This window comes from Ruditapes philippinarum, unplaced genomic scaffold, assembly GCF_026571515.1.
Source record: "Ruditapes philippinarum isolate M1 unplaced genomic scaffold, ASM2657151v2 ctg363_1_1_1_1, whole genome shotgun sequence".
In the NCBI taxonomy this organism is placed as follows: Eukaryota; Metazoa; Mollusca; class Bivalvia; order Venerida; family Veneridae; genus Ruditapes; species Ruditapes philippinarum.
Window position 1 is genome coordinate 604,254 of NW_026851633.1, and position 18,735 is coordinate 622,988.

The 18,735-nt window shown below is 32.9% G+C and overlaps 3 protein-coding genes across 9 annotated transcripts in view; 2 read left to right on the top strand and 1 right to left on the bottom strand.

Annotated features, from left to right (window-relative positions):
- LOC132722763 (uncharacterized) overlaps positions 1-2,249 on the top strand; it is a 451,280-nt gene extending 449,031 nt beyond the window's left edge. For all 3 annotated transcript variants that reach the window (XM_060707425.1, XM_060707495.1, XM_060707352.1), the window contains exons 4-6: positions 318-479; positions 748-797; positions 2,159-2,249. In XM_060707425.1, the coding sequence (XP_060563408.1) occupies positions 318-479; positions 748-797; positions 2,159-2,200 (254 nt within the window). In that variant the 3' untranslated portion in view covers positions 2,201-2,249. The remainder of the gene's footprint in view (positions 1-317; positions 480-747; positions 798-2,158) is intronic.
- Positions 2,250-7,886: 5,637 nt separating this feature from the next.
- Positions 7,887-18,264, bottom strand: LOC132723339 (failed axon connections homolog). 2 transcript variants are annotated; one of them, XM_060708153.1, is made up of 6 exons: positions 18,241-18,264; positions 15,157-15,292; positions 14,637-14,833; positions 13,840-14,049; positions 9,045-9,157; positions 7,887-8,269 (listed from the first exon to the last, which is right to left on the bottom strand). In XM_060708153.1, exons 2-6 carry the CDS (start codon positions 15,199-15,201, stop codon positions 8,088-8,090), a joined length of 747 nt encoding a protein of 248 aa, XP_060564136.1. In that variant the 5' UTR covers positions 15,202-15,292; positions 18,241-18,264; the 3' UTR covers positions 7,887-8,087. The 2 variants fall into 2 exon arrangements, with proteins under 2 accessions (XP_060564136.1, XP_060564055.1); XM_060708072.1 differs by lacking the exon at positions 18,241-18,264 and adding an exon at positions 17,642-17,795.
- LOC132723004 (actin-binding LIM protein 1-like) overlaps positions 18,051-18,735 on the top strand; it is a 69,076-nt gene continuing 68,391 nt past the window's right edge. For all 4 annotated transcript variants that reach the window (XM_060707691.1, XM_060707830.1, XM_060707760.1 and 1 more), the window contains exon 1: positions 18,051-18,205. In XM_060707691.1, coding sequence (XP_060563674.1) covers positions 18,202-18,205 — 4 coding nt within the window. In that variant the 5' untranslated portion in view covers positions 18,051-18,201. The remainder of the gene's footprint in view (positions 18,206-18,735) is intronic.

An 18,735-nucleotide genomic window follows, 5' to 3' on the forward strand; every position in this document is an offset into this window, starting at 1 on the left:
ATTATGTAACTACAGTTGAGCTATAAACCTTAAGACAACATTCCTTCATCGGAAGTACACATCCAATGTATTATAGCTTAATAAAACTCTTGTCACACAAAGGCAGGATTCTCACGGCGTCCAGGAAAAATGATGAACTCAGAGGCGGGCGCAGTGCGTAATCGACGCCGCAGCTTTGCAGTCGCATCGGCGGTCATATTGAACGCCGTCAATAGTAATGGTGAAAATGCTGTTTTTGTTGTTGTTGTTGTTGTTGATGATGATGATGATGATGATGATGATGATGATTATAATAATGGTAACGTGTTTCATTTTAGATGGATGCTTGTCGAGGAGTGACTTCACACACAATTGGCAGTTACACTTTCACGATACTGCCCAGAATGCCCATGCTTTCTTTGACAATTTAGACATGAACGTAGACCATAGTCTTTGCGAAACGGAGGTAGTTGTGGTTTTACTACCTTTTGACAATGTCGGTAAGTTACACACTTAATACCCGTCTTTAACAATCTTTTGCCAATGTCGGACAGTGGTATCATTTAAAGTTTATACCCATGTTTATCTACCTTTTGACATTGTCATAAATACTACCTTTATATCCATGTTTAATTATCTTTTACGACAGCAAATTGTAATCTTTATACCAAAGTTTTACTATATTTAGTCAATGTCAGTAAGTTGTCCATTTATAAGAACTTCTTTCATTTGTTTTAATTCAATAAACCCTTGTGATTTTTTTTCCAGTCCATGATTTTCAAATACAGCATCAGGAGATGGTTAATTTCATCCTTGCGGTAAGTCAGATTGGGCGTTTCCTTGTAAATTTGCAGTATTATTATATTTAAGATCCATGAATATCACAAATGGACTGCAAGACAGTTCTAAATTTGTAAATGAGAACAGGTTAGTGGTGTTCCGAATATAGTGAAGACTTCAACGTAGCAACATTGCATTGAAAATGCCGCCTATTATTAATATTTAATGCTTGTTACTAATTGTCGTTAAAAAATAGTTGGTACATAACAAACTATGTACAATTCAAAGCAGTTGTTTTTGTTGTTTATACTTACCATTCTAATTATATCAAGACGATTTATCAAACTGGTTTTTAAGGCAGCAGTTTGCGAGGATAATAATCTTAAACATAAATATCTCATGAAAAAAGGAATAGATATACATCTATACATTGTAGGTTACTCCTATAGGTCAATATCAAAGTTAATCAAACGCAAAATTTACATGTACATAAACGCTGTCTAAATGGTAGCTTACCAAGACAAGGTGCCATAAATTATTGCCATACATATTCCCAAAATGAAGCTTTACATGAAATGGCATGTAAATTTATGTACCCATTCGGAACATCTCGCCTTGTCCAAATTCCGGTCTGTCTTAAAATTTTCTAAAATTCTCTAGTGGTTCGGCATCCTGGTTAAAAAACAACAACATTGGATACATTAAACACATCCGAACTAACTTCGTAATATCCAGCAAATATTTTATATTATAATAACTTTGTAAAAACCAGATTAATCACCAGTACGATCATATCACGTTCTCTAATTTGAAACAAATACTGTCTTAGTAAAGAAGTGACTAAATGATAACATAACAAGGTTCATCATTATCCAGCTCAAACATAGCCGCGCCACGACAAAACCAACATAGTGCGTTCGCGAACAGTATGGATCCAGACCAGCCTGCGCATCTGCGCAGTCTGATCAGAATGCATGCTGTTCGCTATCAGTTTCTCAACTTGTATTAGGGTTTGTAAGCGGACAGCATTCATTCTGATCAGACGCGCAGACTGGTCTGTATCCATGTTGGTCGCAAACGCACTATGTTGGTTTTGTCATGGCTCGGCTCATTACTGTATTACTTTGGTAAATAAGGTCAAGTCAGTTGCTTCTTTAAGCTACTTCAAAATCAACAGAGGAATCCAATACAACAGTTTCAGCTTAATTTAAAAGTTTCCTTAAACTGTAGATATCTATAAAATGTATTATGTTCCATCCTCTCCAGGAATCTTTACGCAGGTTTGCCTTTCTTGGTTACTAAACTACTCGATTACGACAGTAGTGTAAGTTCGAAAGCCCACAACAATTTGAATTACAATTTGCATGAATCTAAACTCTCTTTTTTATTTATTTTGCAGAAACATCCCGACCCTCACCACAAACTCCACGGTTGTCATTAGATTTTGTATTCAATTTATAATGTACAACAAAATAAAACGTAATAATTCATCAACTTGTTTCTCCTTTCGCACGTGGCTTCATGTGTGCTTTCGTACTTAAATCAGTCACGGATACAGTGATTTTCGGTTGGAGGTTTTATTTGTTCGAATTGACAAAACAGTGTTGTAACCTTGCAATAATCTATAGATTATAATATTGTAAAATAATAATGCTATCCGTTTACTGAATACATGTATATTTTTTTCCAATCTGTTCGATAATATTAGACCAAATAGCCAAAACGACTTTTTAACACTGCTGCCGATAAGCCTTTGCCACAAGCCTAGCTAGAGCCTGGCAAACCTGTACATCATTGCAGTCTGATCAGTAATTATTAACTTGATATCCCTAATATTAATAATGGACTGTTCAAATGTAAGATGGACAAGTCCATTTACGAAGTTCAGCATGTTAGGTGTTTAAGCTTCAATATAAAACCAAATTTAAAATGACATAAACTGAGTCGCGGTTATGGTAATTAGAAGGAAAACTTTTTTTGTAATTTAACAAAATCACTGTTAATTCAGCTACACTTCTTTATATTTGATTGTTTTTTTCTTTTTACTACAATCTACTGGCAATATTTTAGGGCAAATTCAATCATTTTATATTGAATCAAAACCACGACCTTGCTGAAACAAAACGAAAACAATATTTGGAAGGTTTTTTTTGTTTTGTTTTGTTTTAGCAAAATATATATAACGTATGTGAAATATTCAAATTTTTATAATTCCTGGCCACTTTCCTGTTAATTGATAAGTTTCTGTCACCAAGAATGGCCATCTTACGGTCATACAGCCAAGTTATGGGTGACCTTTAGGAAAATTTATTACACATGAATATAAATATGACTCACAAATCATTTATAAAAATGGGGTTGTTGGTAAATATGAACCATAATTTATCTGTAAGTTTATGTATTCTATTATTGCAGTTCGAGCAAGGGATATATTATAAGTTTAGAAGCAAGCTACATAATGCTAGACCGTGACCAACTGGATGAGCTGCCCATGTCTGAGTCAAATGTTGGGGGTCTTTATGGGATTTAGTTATTTTGGTCGGTCCTGTGGTCGGTTTTGGAGTCGGTATACTAGATGACGAATATAATGCTAGTCTGTTTGAAATGACAATGTATGTAAGAGTCATTTCGTCACGTATTATTACACAAATATGTAACGACCTAGACTTGTGAATTACAATGTATATTTTAAGAAGATTTTTGACATCGAAATTTGATCAATTGTCTTTCTTCACATTTGACAGACTTGTTTAATCTTATATTTTCGGGTGGTCATTTTCCGTCAACTTGGATGGAGGGGATTATCATTCCATTGTTCAAAAAAGGTGACGAAAACGTTTTGGATAATTACAGGGGAATTACGTTAGTAAGCGTGTTATCAAAGATTTTTACGTCTGTAATAAATACTAGACTAACAGACTGGTGCGCGGCAAATGACATCATCACCGATTCGCAATTTGGATTTAAAAAAAGGTTTCTCTACAACAGACGCAATATTTTGTCTTCACGGATTAATTGAAAATAGTTTAAATTGTGGAAAACGTTTTTATGCAACATTCATTGATATGAAAAAATGCTTCGACAGCGTATATAGAAATGCACTGTGGCTTAAAATATATAAATTAGGTGTTAACGGTAAAATGTTAAGAATCGTGAGATCAATGTACGATCAAGTGAGGTGCCGTGTTAAACACTTAAATAAATTCTCCGAATTCATGGAAATACTAGTATGTCTAAAGCAAGGAGAAATATGTTCTCCATTATTCTGGTCAATGTTTGTAGAAGACTTAGAATTATACTTAAGCTCTCGTCCAGGCAGTGGTCTTGATTTCGGAGATATTACGTTAATTCTCTTCTCTACGCCGACGATATGGTTTTAATGTCTAACTCGATAGAAGGTCTTCAACAAAGTTTAAATGACCTTCACACATACTGTGATCGATGGGGATTAAAAGTGAACATTGACAAAACAAAAGTGATGGTATTTCGACGGAGGGGAGACTGAAAAATAGCGAACAATGGACTTATGACGGAAATCGTCTGGAGATAGTGGATGACTTTAATTACTTAGGCACGGTCTTTAATTCTAACGGTCGTTTTGATTCGAATGTACAAATGCTAGTTGGAAAATCGCTTAAAGCAATGAATACCTTAATATCAAATACTAAAAGAACTTTGATTTTACACCAAAAACTATGTGCAGCCTTTTTGACGCTTTTTGTGTTTCTATTTTAAATTATTCTGCTGAAGTATGGGGTTATACAAAATGTCAAGAAATGGAGAGAATACATCTTAAATTTTGCAAACATATTCTAAATGTTAAATTGTCCACTAGTAATGTTGGTGTATACGGTGAACTTGCACGTTTTCCTTTATATATTAATCGCTATATCAGAATTATTAAATTCTGGCTTAAAATTTTGAATACGAAAATTGCGTAATTAGAAAAATTTATGATTTGATGCTGGAAGATGAAAAAGGTAAACTGGGCTCATAACGTTAAGAAATTATTATATAGCTATGGATTCGGCTATATTTGGGAATCACCACAAAAATGTTGACATTAACTGTTTCATTACATGTTTTAGGCAGCGTTTAATAGATACTTTTGTGCAAGAACTGGAATAGTAGTTTGACTAACAATAGTGTTTTGTTTGTGTATAAGAATGTTAAACAAGACTTTGTGTATGAGGATTACCTGAGTGTTGTTAAATCAAAAAAGTGTAGACAAGTTTTAACAAAGTTTAGACTCTCTTCACATAAACTACTTATTGAGTCCGGTAGATACGGACAAAATAGGATAGAAAGGAGCGAGAGAGTTTGCGAAGTATGTGGATCAAATGACATTGAAGATGAATATCATTTTATTTTAACATGTACAAAGTATAAAAGTGTAAGAAAACGATATATAGACAATTATTTTTACGAACGTCCTAGTGTGTTTAAACTCACTCAGTTGTTTAAATCAAAGAATGTACACACTTTGAACAATCTAGCTTGCTATCTGAATTGTGCATTGAAAATAAGGAGTAATTTGTTAACATAGTCTCATTGTATAAATTATTTGAGTCTGTAATAGTATTATATTCCAAAGAAGTACTATAGTTTATTGCCTTTGTTTCAATATGATATTGCTCTAGAAATACTTAGTACTTCTCTTGCCGGGATAACAATTGTTCGATATCTTAAGAAAATAATTTAATTGTAATCCGACTTTGTATAAATAACCATTATATTATATCACTCTCATGATAAATAATTATGTACTGATGTGTATATATATTTATATAAGAATATTCAAGCTTTTGTAATGTTTATGTGATACCTTGGTATATACTGTATTTCTGTTAAGATGAGGAGCATATGCTCAAGTCTGAAAATAATAAAATATTTGTTCTGTTGTTGATCTGTCTTCATAATCACAACTTTTCAATTATACAAATGGAGCATCTGGGTTACATTTTAATCTTGCATTTAAAAAGACATAACTCCTACTCAAGAAAACTAAATGCCTTGCATTTAAATTTGAGCTTTAATAAAATGAGTAAAAGTATTTAATAAACTGGGACAAATATCAATCAAAGCACAGAAGGCGCTGAATTTGTATGGGTCTCAGAATGTCAGAAAGGTGAAGGTTATGAGATTATAAACCAATTTGTTTCTGTATAGCGCCACCAATGCTGTTTCCAGTGTTATGAATGAAGTAACTTGGCTATAATACTTATTGTAACACTGATTTTCAATTCAATGTTAATTGGCTTAAACAATTTAAAACAAAATCAGGAAAAAAAGTTGCTTTTACTGGGATTTGAACTCCAGACCTCTCGCATACTTAGCGAGCGTGTAAACTCCTCGATCACGGGAAAATTGAAAGATAAGAGGCTGAAGAAAACCACATTATTCTAAATTAGGGTTTGTAACCCTTATTCATTTCGAAATATTTTGTTCACGGTAAACCTGTTTTTAGCACTGATGTAAATAATCATGGAGCTTAATATAAGATAAGCATGTATGTCTATAAAGAATAACACAATATTAGAAACCTTCGACCAATCGGAAACTATTTTTTTCTTCCCCGAGTAGGCTTGAATATTAATGAGCCTGTCATTTGACAATCTTTACGCTGTGATCTCCCTTTAAATTTTTCGAAGTTAGTGTACATATAAAGGGAAGTAACCGCTTCGAGGAGTTTGGACTACTTTCGGTTTTTGCAAATAAGCACATCTGGGTCTGAAAAATTATTATTTCAAAATTTAAATAACTCATTCTCCCGTAAGTCATGAATTTCTCAACTTTATGAATGTATTTACATAGAAACAATTTAGATAACTTCTGTATCAGACAAATCGTGTCCAAAAAGTAAAGTCTAGTCAAAATTTATGTTATGTGTTAGTCAAATTGATTTCCTTATTATATAATTTTATGTTTCTATGTTTTGTTAATTACTTTTGATTAACTGTTCATTATATTGTTGATATATCATAACCTTATGCATATTATATGCCTTGGTATTGAATAAATCTTGAATCTTGAATCTTTGAATCTTGAATCTTGAAATTTCGCTACCATTATTTGTTTGGTCTGACGACCCAAACAAATAAAAAAATGGAAACTTGGTAATAAAATGTCAAATATTGTTAATCGGATCTAACATTTGTTTATTTCGATCTGTACAATTCCACAATCACTATGTAAACAAGACATGACAATATATTCAGACTCAATCTGTAAAATTTATGAGACATTAAAACAATTTAAGAATATGTGGTACATTGTAATTTATTCATATACATTGTAAATGTATCTTGTTTTTATGTTACTATTTTGCTCTGTCTCAATTATCCTGTATAAACAGGCTTGAAGTAGATCACTTAATGAAACTTATACTTAAGTGTTATTCAATTAGTAACCTTTTTTAGAAGGATTTTCTGAAGTGCTAAGAGAAACAGTGCCAAACTCCAATTAAATGTCCGTCGTAATTCTATGGCAACACTGCTACAAGTCACCCTCATCTGACGTATTAACGTTTTTTTCAATTTGCTGAATGTGATTTTTTGTGAATAATTCAATGCCAATAAGTGTTAATTAATTTAATCAACAAATGTTTAAACATGTATACATGTATATATACAATGTACATGTATATGGTAAACGAAATCTTTGTAATGTATGGAGGGGGGTGCCCTCGTGCCCTACATACCGGTACCTATGACGAGGGGAATTAAGATATCTTTAAAAAATGTTTTTAAATGTTTGTAAATTTCGTTGTTATAATCGGAGTATGTATATATACGAGTATGTTCAACCATATTACATTTACAATCACATCTTATAACACAGTACATAATAGTAATCTAACAAAATAAACACATACATAATATAATACAATTGAAGATATGATATGTTTCTGTACCAGAGATGAAATATGCGCCAGTCGTTCCCGAAGAAAAAAAATGAAACTTCTTTTCCGAACCCTGCCTCTTGTTTAGTATTACCCCGCCCCTTGTTAAGTATAACCACACCCCTTGTTTAGTATAAGAGTACTTAGTATTGATACTAATATTGATACTAATATTAAGATTATTAATTTTCATTTTGTATTTAAAGGTTAATTAAGATCTGACAACTAAAACAAATACATTTATTTTTCTGTTGTCCTCACATGACAGGATAACTGGATTTATACATTAATAGGTCTACTTGTATTTTTATCTCAACATTTTAAAAATATCAGTTGATTAGTTAACTGATACTATACAGAACATTGTTGTAAGTGTAGGTTTCTCGAACCGATTTACACTGCAGAAAGTGCGATAATTTTTGGTAGGTCATCCCTTGCCGTTCTCACGAGAAAAATCTGACAGTCCATTCAGCTTCTTCATCTGTTCCGGCACGTGCAGCTCACCATGATCCGATCTGTATCCCGTTCCCTCTAAAGTCACGTTTTCCCAATCAGGCCAAAAACGCTCTTTCATCCTATTTATGTAGTCCACTAAATTTGACAAATTTTCTGGAAAGAAGAAAAATGTTGTAAAAAATATATCGTGAGCCTCGCGCAAAATGGTCCTTAAGTTTTGTTTTACTTTCTTTCTACTAACATTATGGCGTTCCCGTTGCAACGGAAAAAATAAATAATACTTAGCGCATGCGTGTTCTGTGTAGGGACGAAAGCGAGTTCGAATCATATACGCAATTTTATAACAAACAACTTAAAAGCTATTTGAAAAAAAAATCAGTGTCGAGTGGAACATCATTTCTTTATGTTGCTTTTGAACTTGCACATTACATATACATGTATAGAATTTGTGATACAAGTACACTTTTTGACAATTTTGTTCACTAAAATGTTACGGTAATGGAAAATTTGTACAAATAAAATGAAATAAACAAGAGCCAAAGCAGAAAGTTATGTTTGATTGGAATTGGCAAATATTTGGAATTATTTTTCATTCGCCTTTGATTGTTTCGTTAAGGGCGTTTTGAGATTTATGACAGTTTTCCTGGTGCCGGTAATGATAGTTAACGGCGCGTTTTGCGAAGTAGTTAGGACAGGCTTATGATAATCACCAGCTTTACAACATAATATCCTCCTTGCACTACATCATTGAGTTTGTAAGATCATTTAAATAAGTAAAAACCACTAAAATCGTTTTTCTGTATATTTAATTTTATCACCTTTTATGAGTTTCAACATGCATTCATAGGATATATCGTTGTTAAATATTTGGTTCGTTTTGCTGGTAAGTCTGTGGCGATAAATTAAAAACAACTGTCCAATACCTTACCTTTAAGATAGACCTGGTGTCTAGACCCCGGCATGTGCCAGTATATTTGAGCTATCATACCAAACACTGCGCAGTCCACTTCTGACGGTTCGTCGCCCATCAAAAACTTCTTGCTACCTGAAATAAATGAACCACAAAGTATATAGATGTACATGTTAAGTATAAAAATAATCATGTAACAAAAGACAGAAAAGAAATGAAACACAATGAATTACAGTATACATCTATTCAAGAAATTATTTACATAAAAACCGTCATTTGTTTATTTATTCAAGCAAATATCTAGACGAAAGAAAAGAAATCCGTGCTGCATTTGCACCAAAGCTTCCTTCAAGGACCCCTATACAAACTTTTTCCATTGGCATACATTTTTTCATCTTCAGTGGTTCTCATCTTATTTCGCACACAGACACCAAGGGCAAATATATCAATAAACTTTTTTAAGATCAGAGAAAAATAGGATCCCAAAAGAACATCCAAAACGACAATATTGGAAATGTTGTCGGTTCATGGCAAGCTAACGTCTAAGACCACCACCTTCCCAGCATCGGCTTGAGCAGAATTCAACATCAAAACACATTTAGATCTAGTACCAACCGCAGATGTGTTCATATGGAGGTTATCATGGAACCTACACTGTGACTTGTTAGTGCCATTCCATAAAAAGCCGCGTATGGTCCCCAAGGTAAAAGAATGCGTGAAAACAATGAACGAAGCTAAATAACACGGACTTTTGAAATAATTAGAGGTTTTGAAGTCTGCATATCACAGATATGACAACAAAGGGAAAGTAGGCAACATATCCTTAGTTCAAAGTAAGATACTGTAACCACCCAGCTAGAAAAAGATCAAACAGAAAGAACTGAAAGTATCAAAAACATGCATACACAACAAAAATGTCGCGCTCAACGATATTCGTGGATCTAAAATATGACAAAGCTTTTAAATATCAATGCTGGAGTCCCTCAGAAGTCTATCTTAGGCCCTTTGGATTTTCTTATATTCATTTATCACTAATTTTCAAGCAAATGTTCGGACTATATGCTGACGACACCAGCCTCTATACAAATGTCGAAGATCCATATTTCTCTGCATCAAACTTTAAAAATGTCATTTGGTTCGGAAATTACGATTGTCTCATTTAATCCTTCAAGCCTTTGAAAATAAAAAGTGTTTTAAGTGTTTTGTTCTCAATAAAACGAAAGAATGGTGCATATCCTTGTCGTTGACATTTGTAATGCTCATGAGCACAGACACTCAGAATAATGATAAATGGGTGTTTGCATGGAATTGCTACATGTCAAATACACATGACTGCTTTAATGTTTTTACTATATTAACTGACCTCAATGGTTGGCCAATTTTGACCCCAGTGGCATGAATATAGTTTTATAGGGGACCACAAGGTGATGCTACATACCAAATGACCGTATGTTGTATCTTCGTAGGATTTTTAAGACATGTTAACTAAATGCCTTTGTAGAGAAAGGAGATTCCGTTCTAATCTTCCTCTTGAATACAAAATGTATGATTTGTATTGTAAATGTATATGCATGTTTTCATATGTTTGTAATATATTGTAATTTCGCATAAAAAGACTCATATGCCTTTTTGAATACAATTCATACAACTTAAGTTACCTTTGAGATAGGCCAGTTCTGACGTACCAAGGGACATGATTTATACAATTTTTATAGAGAACTACAAAATGATGGTACAATGTATATACAAAACATTTAAGCTATGGGTAATGTCGTTTAAGAGAGAAAGACTTTCACTCAAGATATGTTCACTGTTTACACAAATCTATATAGTCGCTGATATGTTCACTGTTTACACAAGTCTATAGAGTCGCCACCTCATCGTCCATGGTAAGTGTCTCTACTATAGAATAAGATCAAGACACAACACCCGTTTACTATTGGCAGTAGGTAAAATGCACGTCTCAAACTTGAAAGCTATTCACTAAATTTTATATTACACAAAAGAAGTTTAACTGTCTTCTTTAAGTATAAGAGTTGCTATTGAAATTGTCTCTCTTTCTTCTCTGTTGTATTAGATAAGGACTTTTTATCGACCTTTTATTATCATGTCGATTTTGTTTTTCTCTGGCAATAATTAACACTGCATGCCATATTGCTTGAAAATTGTAACGTTTCAATGATGATATTTAAATGATTTGTTATAAAACCATGCTATGTACACAATGTACATTTCGCACTTATTGATGAACATATATTATTGCAGTACTAAATAATGATTTAGAAGCCTATATATATAGTTGTTCAAGATTATGCAACTTTCTTCCATCTGTTGATGTAATAATAGAATTAACTTTTAATGGTTATCATAATATTTACATACAAATATAACATTTGCATAAATATAGCGATTTATTTCACCTAGAATAATGTGTTTATGTTCCACAGCTCAAATTCAAAAAAAAATGACAGTAAAAACTGCTGTATATTTTTAATGGATTAACGGACCACAGTCAGAATCTTCTCAACTGTTTGCTTACTTCGAGCCTTCATTTTATATATGAATACTTATTCAACGTCACTACTCCTTTATTTTTGACGACTTTCATAATGTGTCCTGGGGCATATTGTCTGTATGTGCGATATCATCATTTGGCAGAATTATGACCCTTTTTTCCACATATGTTATATACTGGCGAAAAACCTGGTTTTGTGACAATTCATGGTCACTTGCTATAGGTAACCTATAGATCTGTCAAAATACACACAGTTTCCCCACTGCTTCTCGAACGTTAATATAAATCTCAAAAGAAGTACTGATGTTTTAAAAAATAAATATTCAACATGTATTTAATCAATTAAAAGAAATGAGAATTCCTTATTTCTCACTAGCTAAGTTTATTTGATCACTTTATATTGTATCGTAATAATATCAACATAGAAATAAGACGTTAATTTCGTGAAATACATAGCTGCCGCATTGTATAGCACTTATATGTAGTTATCACTTGCAAGCATATATGGAAAAATCACGATGATCTATCAAAGTAATTATAATACATGTTAAAATATAGAGGTTAATATGAATGATTCATGCCTAATATCAATGTTCTATGCTGGTTTGGAGATTTTTCCGGTTTTCACTATTTATATTTGTTTACAACTGTGACCCTAGAAAAAGAGAGCCATGAAAGCCCTATATCGCTCACCAGACAATAAACAGTGTTAAGGGGCAGCTTATTGTGGCACAGACATCAGGACAGCATGCAAGTCAATTGATATCAAAGTTCAAAGCTCCGTCTGAACTTGTGCACAGTCCAATTTTCAATTTCCTAAAATATCTAGGTCAGTAAGGTCACTAGGTCAAAATCTAAGTAATTTGATATCAAACATTTACTAGTATAATATTGGCATAATTAGCTTCGGATAGAGTCTTAAGTTCAACGATGTAGCTCTTAAAAGAAGAAAGTAGGTCTATGTCAACCGATACCAAAGTTTACTTCTGTATCTGAAATTGTGGACAAAGTCCAAATTCCATATATGAAATTTTATCCAATATTGACTCCAGGGCTATAATCTGAATAAACTTGGTTGAAGTTTACTAGAAAATGTTAAATGCCAAAAATCTTAAGTCTCTAGCCTATGTGGTTTTAAAGGAGAGGATTGTTAATGTTTTGCAAGAAACATACAAAGACTAAAACACGTTCCCGGTGCGGGTCCATTTTGATTCCAAAGCTGTAAATAGAACACTCTTGTAGACAATGGCTCGTGGAAAATATCTGAACCCTAGGCCTTGTGGTTTTTGAGAAAACGATTTTTTTAAGCTTTATTCTATTTTGTTTTTTCGTTTTTCAATTGGTTGCGATAAAAAACAGATTTCCTCATTGCATTTATTCTTTGAACAACTATGGTAATCCTTCACCCTAGGAAAAAATCTGCCAAGTTTGGTTGAAATTGAAAGTGTGTTTCTTTGTAAAATGGTTTTAGAAGTTTGTTTTATAATCCATATTACAGACGCAGAAAATAGTTGTATGCCACCACATCGCAAAAGGTGCGGTAGCATATAACTGAGAAAAACTGTTGCTATCACAACCATGCTTCATTGTTGTAAATAGTTTTTTTTTTCAATTACAGCTTGTAACTTAAACAGTATTAAGTATTCTATATCGTAAGCAGGTGTATACTTGAAAACTAATCTGTCATATAGTGAATCATTAAAAATATTTTTACGAGAGTAAATGACTTATTATTGAAACGAGGGCAAGTATTTTTGTTTCACACAACTTGCTGTTCATGTTCGATTTTTCAATCGAATAAATTATTTTAAAGTTTTATCATTATTGATTTCGTCTACCTAATGACAACAGACTATGCTATTCTGGGATGCGTTTCATACAAAGTCCTAAGTCTGAACCAAAACTGAGACAATTTTGCGTTTCAAAGAAAATGTTACGACTCCTATTAATGTCTCAATACTGATGGGCATGAACACATTATCAGGGTCTGTCATTGGATTCCGTAACTTGCTCAGCAGAATATACATTTATTTATAGTCTAAAGTATTTGACTGAAGATAAAAATGTTTAAGTTAGTTCTTAAATTGTTTTTTATGTCCTTAGACTAAGGATAAACTTAGGACTTTCTATGAAACGCAGAGCCCTGATATTTTCACGAATATCACTGCGAACAAATGACGGAGTAGTAACCCCTGAAATTAGCATTGGACGGTGACTTAAATCATATTACACGTAATAAGCACAAGGTGTATTTCAGACTTTTGTTTTTTAGCTTTGGTCATGAATAGATAGATATACCTACCTAAAAAACTTGAAAGGGCATTCATATCCTGCATTGCTACATCCCATACTTCATCTTTTGAATGCCGACCGATACCGTGTCCCCAAGTCTGTTTAGCCAATGCTCTGCGCAGCAATGTCACGGTCAGCCAGAGTTTAAACCCTCTGTATGGTATCACGGTTTTCACGGGTTCAAGATTATCACCAAACATCTCTATACACATAGTCCTTGAATGTAAGAAATGAGTTGACTCAAAATTGTAGAAAAATGGAACTAAAATGGCGATGGGATTTTATCAAAGTACTGAAGTACAAAAGAATTGTCTCGTTTTAGGAACTTATGAGTAGGTTTCTATTTGACAACGATGTACACATAAATAATGTAACTAAAACAGCATGTAGTATATAACTGCGAATAAATGAGAGGGAAGAAGAGGACCAACCAATTATTGAATGTGCTAGCTTCGTAAAATAACCCATCCGGGTTATCAAAGTCAGTTAAAATAAATGAGGAGAAAATTGTCTGGGAGTGGAATGGTCTAGTGTTCTCGCAAAATATTGTTCTAACTATACAACAAGAGACACAGTTGACCTTTATCACTGACACTTATATTTTCAAAAATATTTTTCCGAAATAATACCGTCATAAATCTGCTGACGAACCACAAGTCCCTGTGATGACGTGCAAAAGGGTTTCGTGTTTCAAACCTATCTCTTTTTACCCAGCAGATTTAATTTGGCAATCAACTATACAGTAACTTTGCACCGGTACTTTAACTACATGTCTAAAATTTGTTATTAAAACAGTAACATACCAATACAGGTTTTCTTCAGTTAGTTTTAAGAACGCTCTCGCTACAGCCTTGTCATCCTCAGACAAGTTGATGTTTGAATCCACTCCAAACTTTTTCTTTATAAACTCGATGGCAAACTGACTATCAGGGATGGCCTGACCATTCACCTCAATCCAAGGAGTCTTTCCTTTACTCGAGAAACGTGCCGCGTGGTCATTCTAGCAGTCAAAAAAAGTAAAATTACTTTCAAACAAGTTGTGTCAATTTTACTCTTTTTTTTATTATAGTACAATCATGTAATTGAGACAAAGAATAAATGTAACATAGCACTCTTATTCTAATAAAATAAACAATATCTTCAAAAAAACAAAGAAATACATTATACAGCGCCTTTTCTAAAGTATCCGATTGCTAAAGCCATCTGATCCAATTAATTGCTGGTATGTAAATGATTAAAATCATGTTTGGTTAAATTGGTGTAATAGATACGACATATAGTATTATAATAAATGATCTTTATATGTAGGTATAACAGACGCACTATGTACGGTATTTTTGCCATCCGAAGAAAAGTTTCTAGCTTCATCGGAAATGGTGAGAAACTTGGTGCACGCGGTCCCCGACCAACCTGGTACAGAACCACAACATCTTTCGGGGCTTGAATCTTGTTTGCTATTCTGAAATTAAGTTGATTATATGCGCTGGATACACGACATAAAAGAGCTCTATAATCTTAAATCTAATACGTAATATGAAACATAATTATGGCTGATGCAACTCTTGTTCTTGATTCTAAAGACAAGTAGTCATGCATCACCGTGACCTTGGCCTCAAAATATATGACCTCAAAAACAATAGTGGTTACCTTGTATTCATAAATAAATAACTTCCACACCAAATCTATTCACTAGTATTCTCTAGTTATATTTACATAAATGCTAACAATATAAGCATCACATGTGTCTTTGTCATAAGCTATTATCATACCAAATATGTAAAATGTAGAAATTACCGTTAAAAAAATCTAAATTATAACATAAAGCCTTATCATATAGTCGCGAAAAGGCAGGCGGAAGATCAAGGTCAAATCATTCGAATACTGGGTTTAAAAAGAAACACGCCTAAGATAATGTTATTCAAGCAAGCCCGCATACTAGTAGCTCTGTCGGATTGAGCGCTAGACTTATAATCTCTACATTGTGGGTTCGATTCTCGGGCTGGCCAACCAGTCTTTCGGATAAAACTTAAAATCGAAGTCCCATGTATCGTTGCTTAAACACTTGGCACACTAAAGAACCAGGGAAAGCTTCTGAAAATGGGCATCTTTCTGTATCTGTATTTTTGGACTATCCTGTAAAATCAAAAATGACTAAATAAATACTCTTCTGGAAGACTCGTCCATATGTGGTGGCGAGTATAAATAAACTCAAATACACACAATAATGCTGTCGATACCACCTTTAAGGCATATATGAGACAGTCGGCAAGGGCGCAAATAGTGTGGGCCTTATGGTAAACTTCGGCGCCCTGCATAAAAAAACATTAAAGAACAAAAAAAAAACAACGCCGAAACTTAAAATGTATATAACACCTATATGCTGGTACTTATAGACATTCGTGGAGCTTTAACTGATTATAATACTAATCATTTACACATATGTATAACTTTGTTTCTCTTTCTCATTCGTTGCTATGGAAAATCGTATTGTAAAAAGGTCTATACGTGGAAATTATTATTTATAACGATATTTCTTTTCTATTGTAACATAATTATATTTGTTGAAGAAATGAAGTCGCATACATGTCCAAATAGGGTGGATAGTAAATAAACGGATTTTGTATAAAGTTCTCGTCCGTTGACAACAACGCTTTAAATGAATTCTTTATTAAATTTTCTTGGTGTTTACACAGTTAAAAGGACATTGACCGTGACTATATGCAGGTTAACTGACCAAACTGTTGTCTTGTGACCTGAACTTTGCATTTAGACATATTTAACCTTTTCTGTTTCCATTGAAAAAAACTGACTGATAAAAACACAGTGGAAAGGGGCGGGTGAATAGCGATTCACTAAACATTGCAGTCACAGTTGCCACATATTTCATAAGTGTCTTGCTGTTTTGTCAATAATATGCTTTTCTATCCATATTGTTACATTATATAATTGTTTTATACATGTATATATATAAGGAACGTGATAATAGGATTGGTAAAAACGGAAATTGTTATGTACTGTATGTTTTTCACAAGCTGGTCAATGATTACGAGAACTGTCGAGCATTTATTACATATTTAGCCCAGACTTAAGGATTTTTTAAATACATGTACATGCATTTGGTTTCGTCACACATACAAATCTTTTAAATCATGTAACATTTTGTTTTATTTAAAACTTTCTTTCTAAATGACATTTAAAAAAGTCAGTCAGCTAAGCCGGCCGGCTTACAGCAATTTATCGAAATATGACAATATTTAAAAGAAAAAAAATCCGTCTATTAATTAAGGTTTTTGCTCGAAGTATTACGTTACAGAGTAAAACGTTTTCCCTGCCTAACCTGATAGAAAATGGTCTGCTGTAAAGGAAAATATTGGTAAAAATGATTCCAAAATTGGTAGATTTTTCCATACATAGAAAATACCAAATATCGATGCAACCAGAGATGTAGATATAACATGTTAATTATCTATGTCTCTGATGCAACCTAGTTTTACTATCGCAAAATGTCAATATCCGTACCACTTTTTTACTGTTTGACATAAAACGTGTACAATGATGTGACTGCTGTAGTATACAAAATAATTTTGAAAAAAAAAAAAGAAAAAAAAAAAAGAATGATTGCAATATGATAACCCTACTTAAAATAGCAGCATGATATGTCGATATATTCTGTTTACGAACAGTGTTCATTTGTATTACATTTCAGAGCCATTCTATAAGAGAATCGACTATTATAAGACTTATGGAAATACTATTTCATACTTTAGCCAATCTTCCACTGCCCAAAAATATAACATACATTTCATACCTGTATTTATAGTAATAAAATCCAAAAGTAGCTAAAGCAAGAATAACACAAACAACTGCGATTGTAAAGAACATATTTTTTGGGTTTCATTCAATTAAAGAGCGCAATTTAACTTAATTCAATATTCACGTGTATGTTTTAGTAATGAATTGTGGGAAAGAAGGCGGAGCGTACACAGCAATCAAAACAGGATATGGTTTAGACCAGACGATTTAATTGGCAGGGGTCTCATTATGAAAAAATTCATACCACCTTTAAATCAAATTACCCGTTGTAATCAATTTGTAACCATCATTAAAAATAAACAATTGAAATAAAATTTAGTTATCACATTATTGCCTGTATGAATGACAGTTATTAAAAAGCCAATAATAGAGGTGTACAACCTTTGTTACAATGGACTATTCCATTCAATTTGCACACATTTTCGTGAGAGTGGAAAGGTAAAACAGTGGAAAAGATGAGCTAAACACTTATTAGAGATATTTTGAGAAACTTCTGTGATGTGCTTGAATATATTTATTTTTATGTGATTCTTTAACTGGATACGACTTGTTAAAATGGGTAAATATATTATTTTTAACACTTGTAGCGCTTACCGGCGAATCGGATGCTAAATTCCGAAGTAGGTCACGGCAACTTCCGGATATATCAGTATAAACAACACATTTCATTTTCTATAAATCATATTAAGCTAATAGTCTTTCAAAAATCCAAGTCCTGTTTTAAAAAAGGGTGTCAGTGGACATGCATTTTAGAGTACCCTGTCAGTTGATGTTGGAAATGAATTCAAGATGGCGCCCATTGATGCTGGGAGTATAAAAGATAGAATTCCACGAATTCTTGGTTATCATTAATTTTTTTGATCCATGATATAGAAATGAAATTTGTATTGCCTTTGAAAAAGTACGTTTTAAATAGTATTAGAATATCAGGTATGTGAATCTTAATTACAAATCATGAAAGAAATAAACACTGATAAAAATATTTATCATTAGAGTCAAAACTATGTTTATCTAAGATTAGTCAATTAAGATAAAGACCCTATAGTAGCAATTTGATGTTTGATTTTGTTTGTTACTCATGTCATTTTC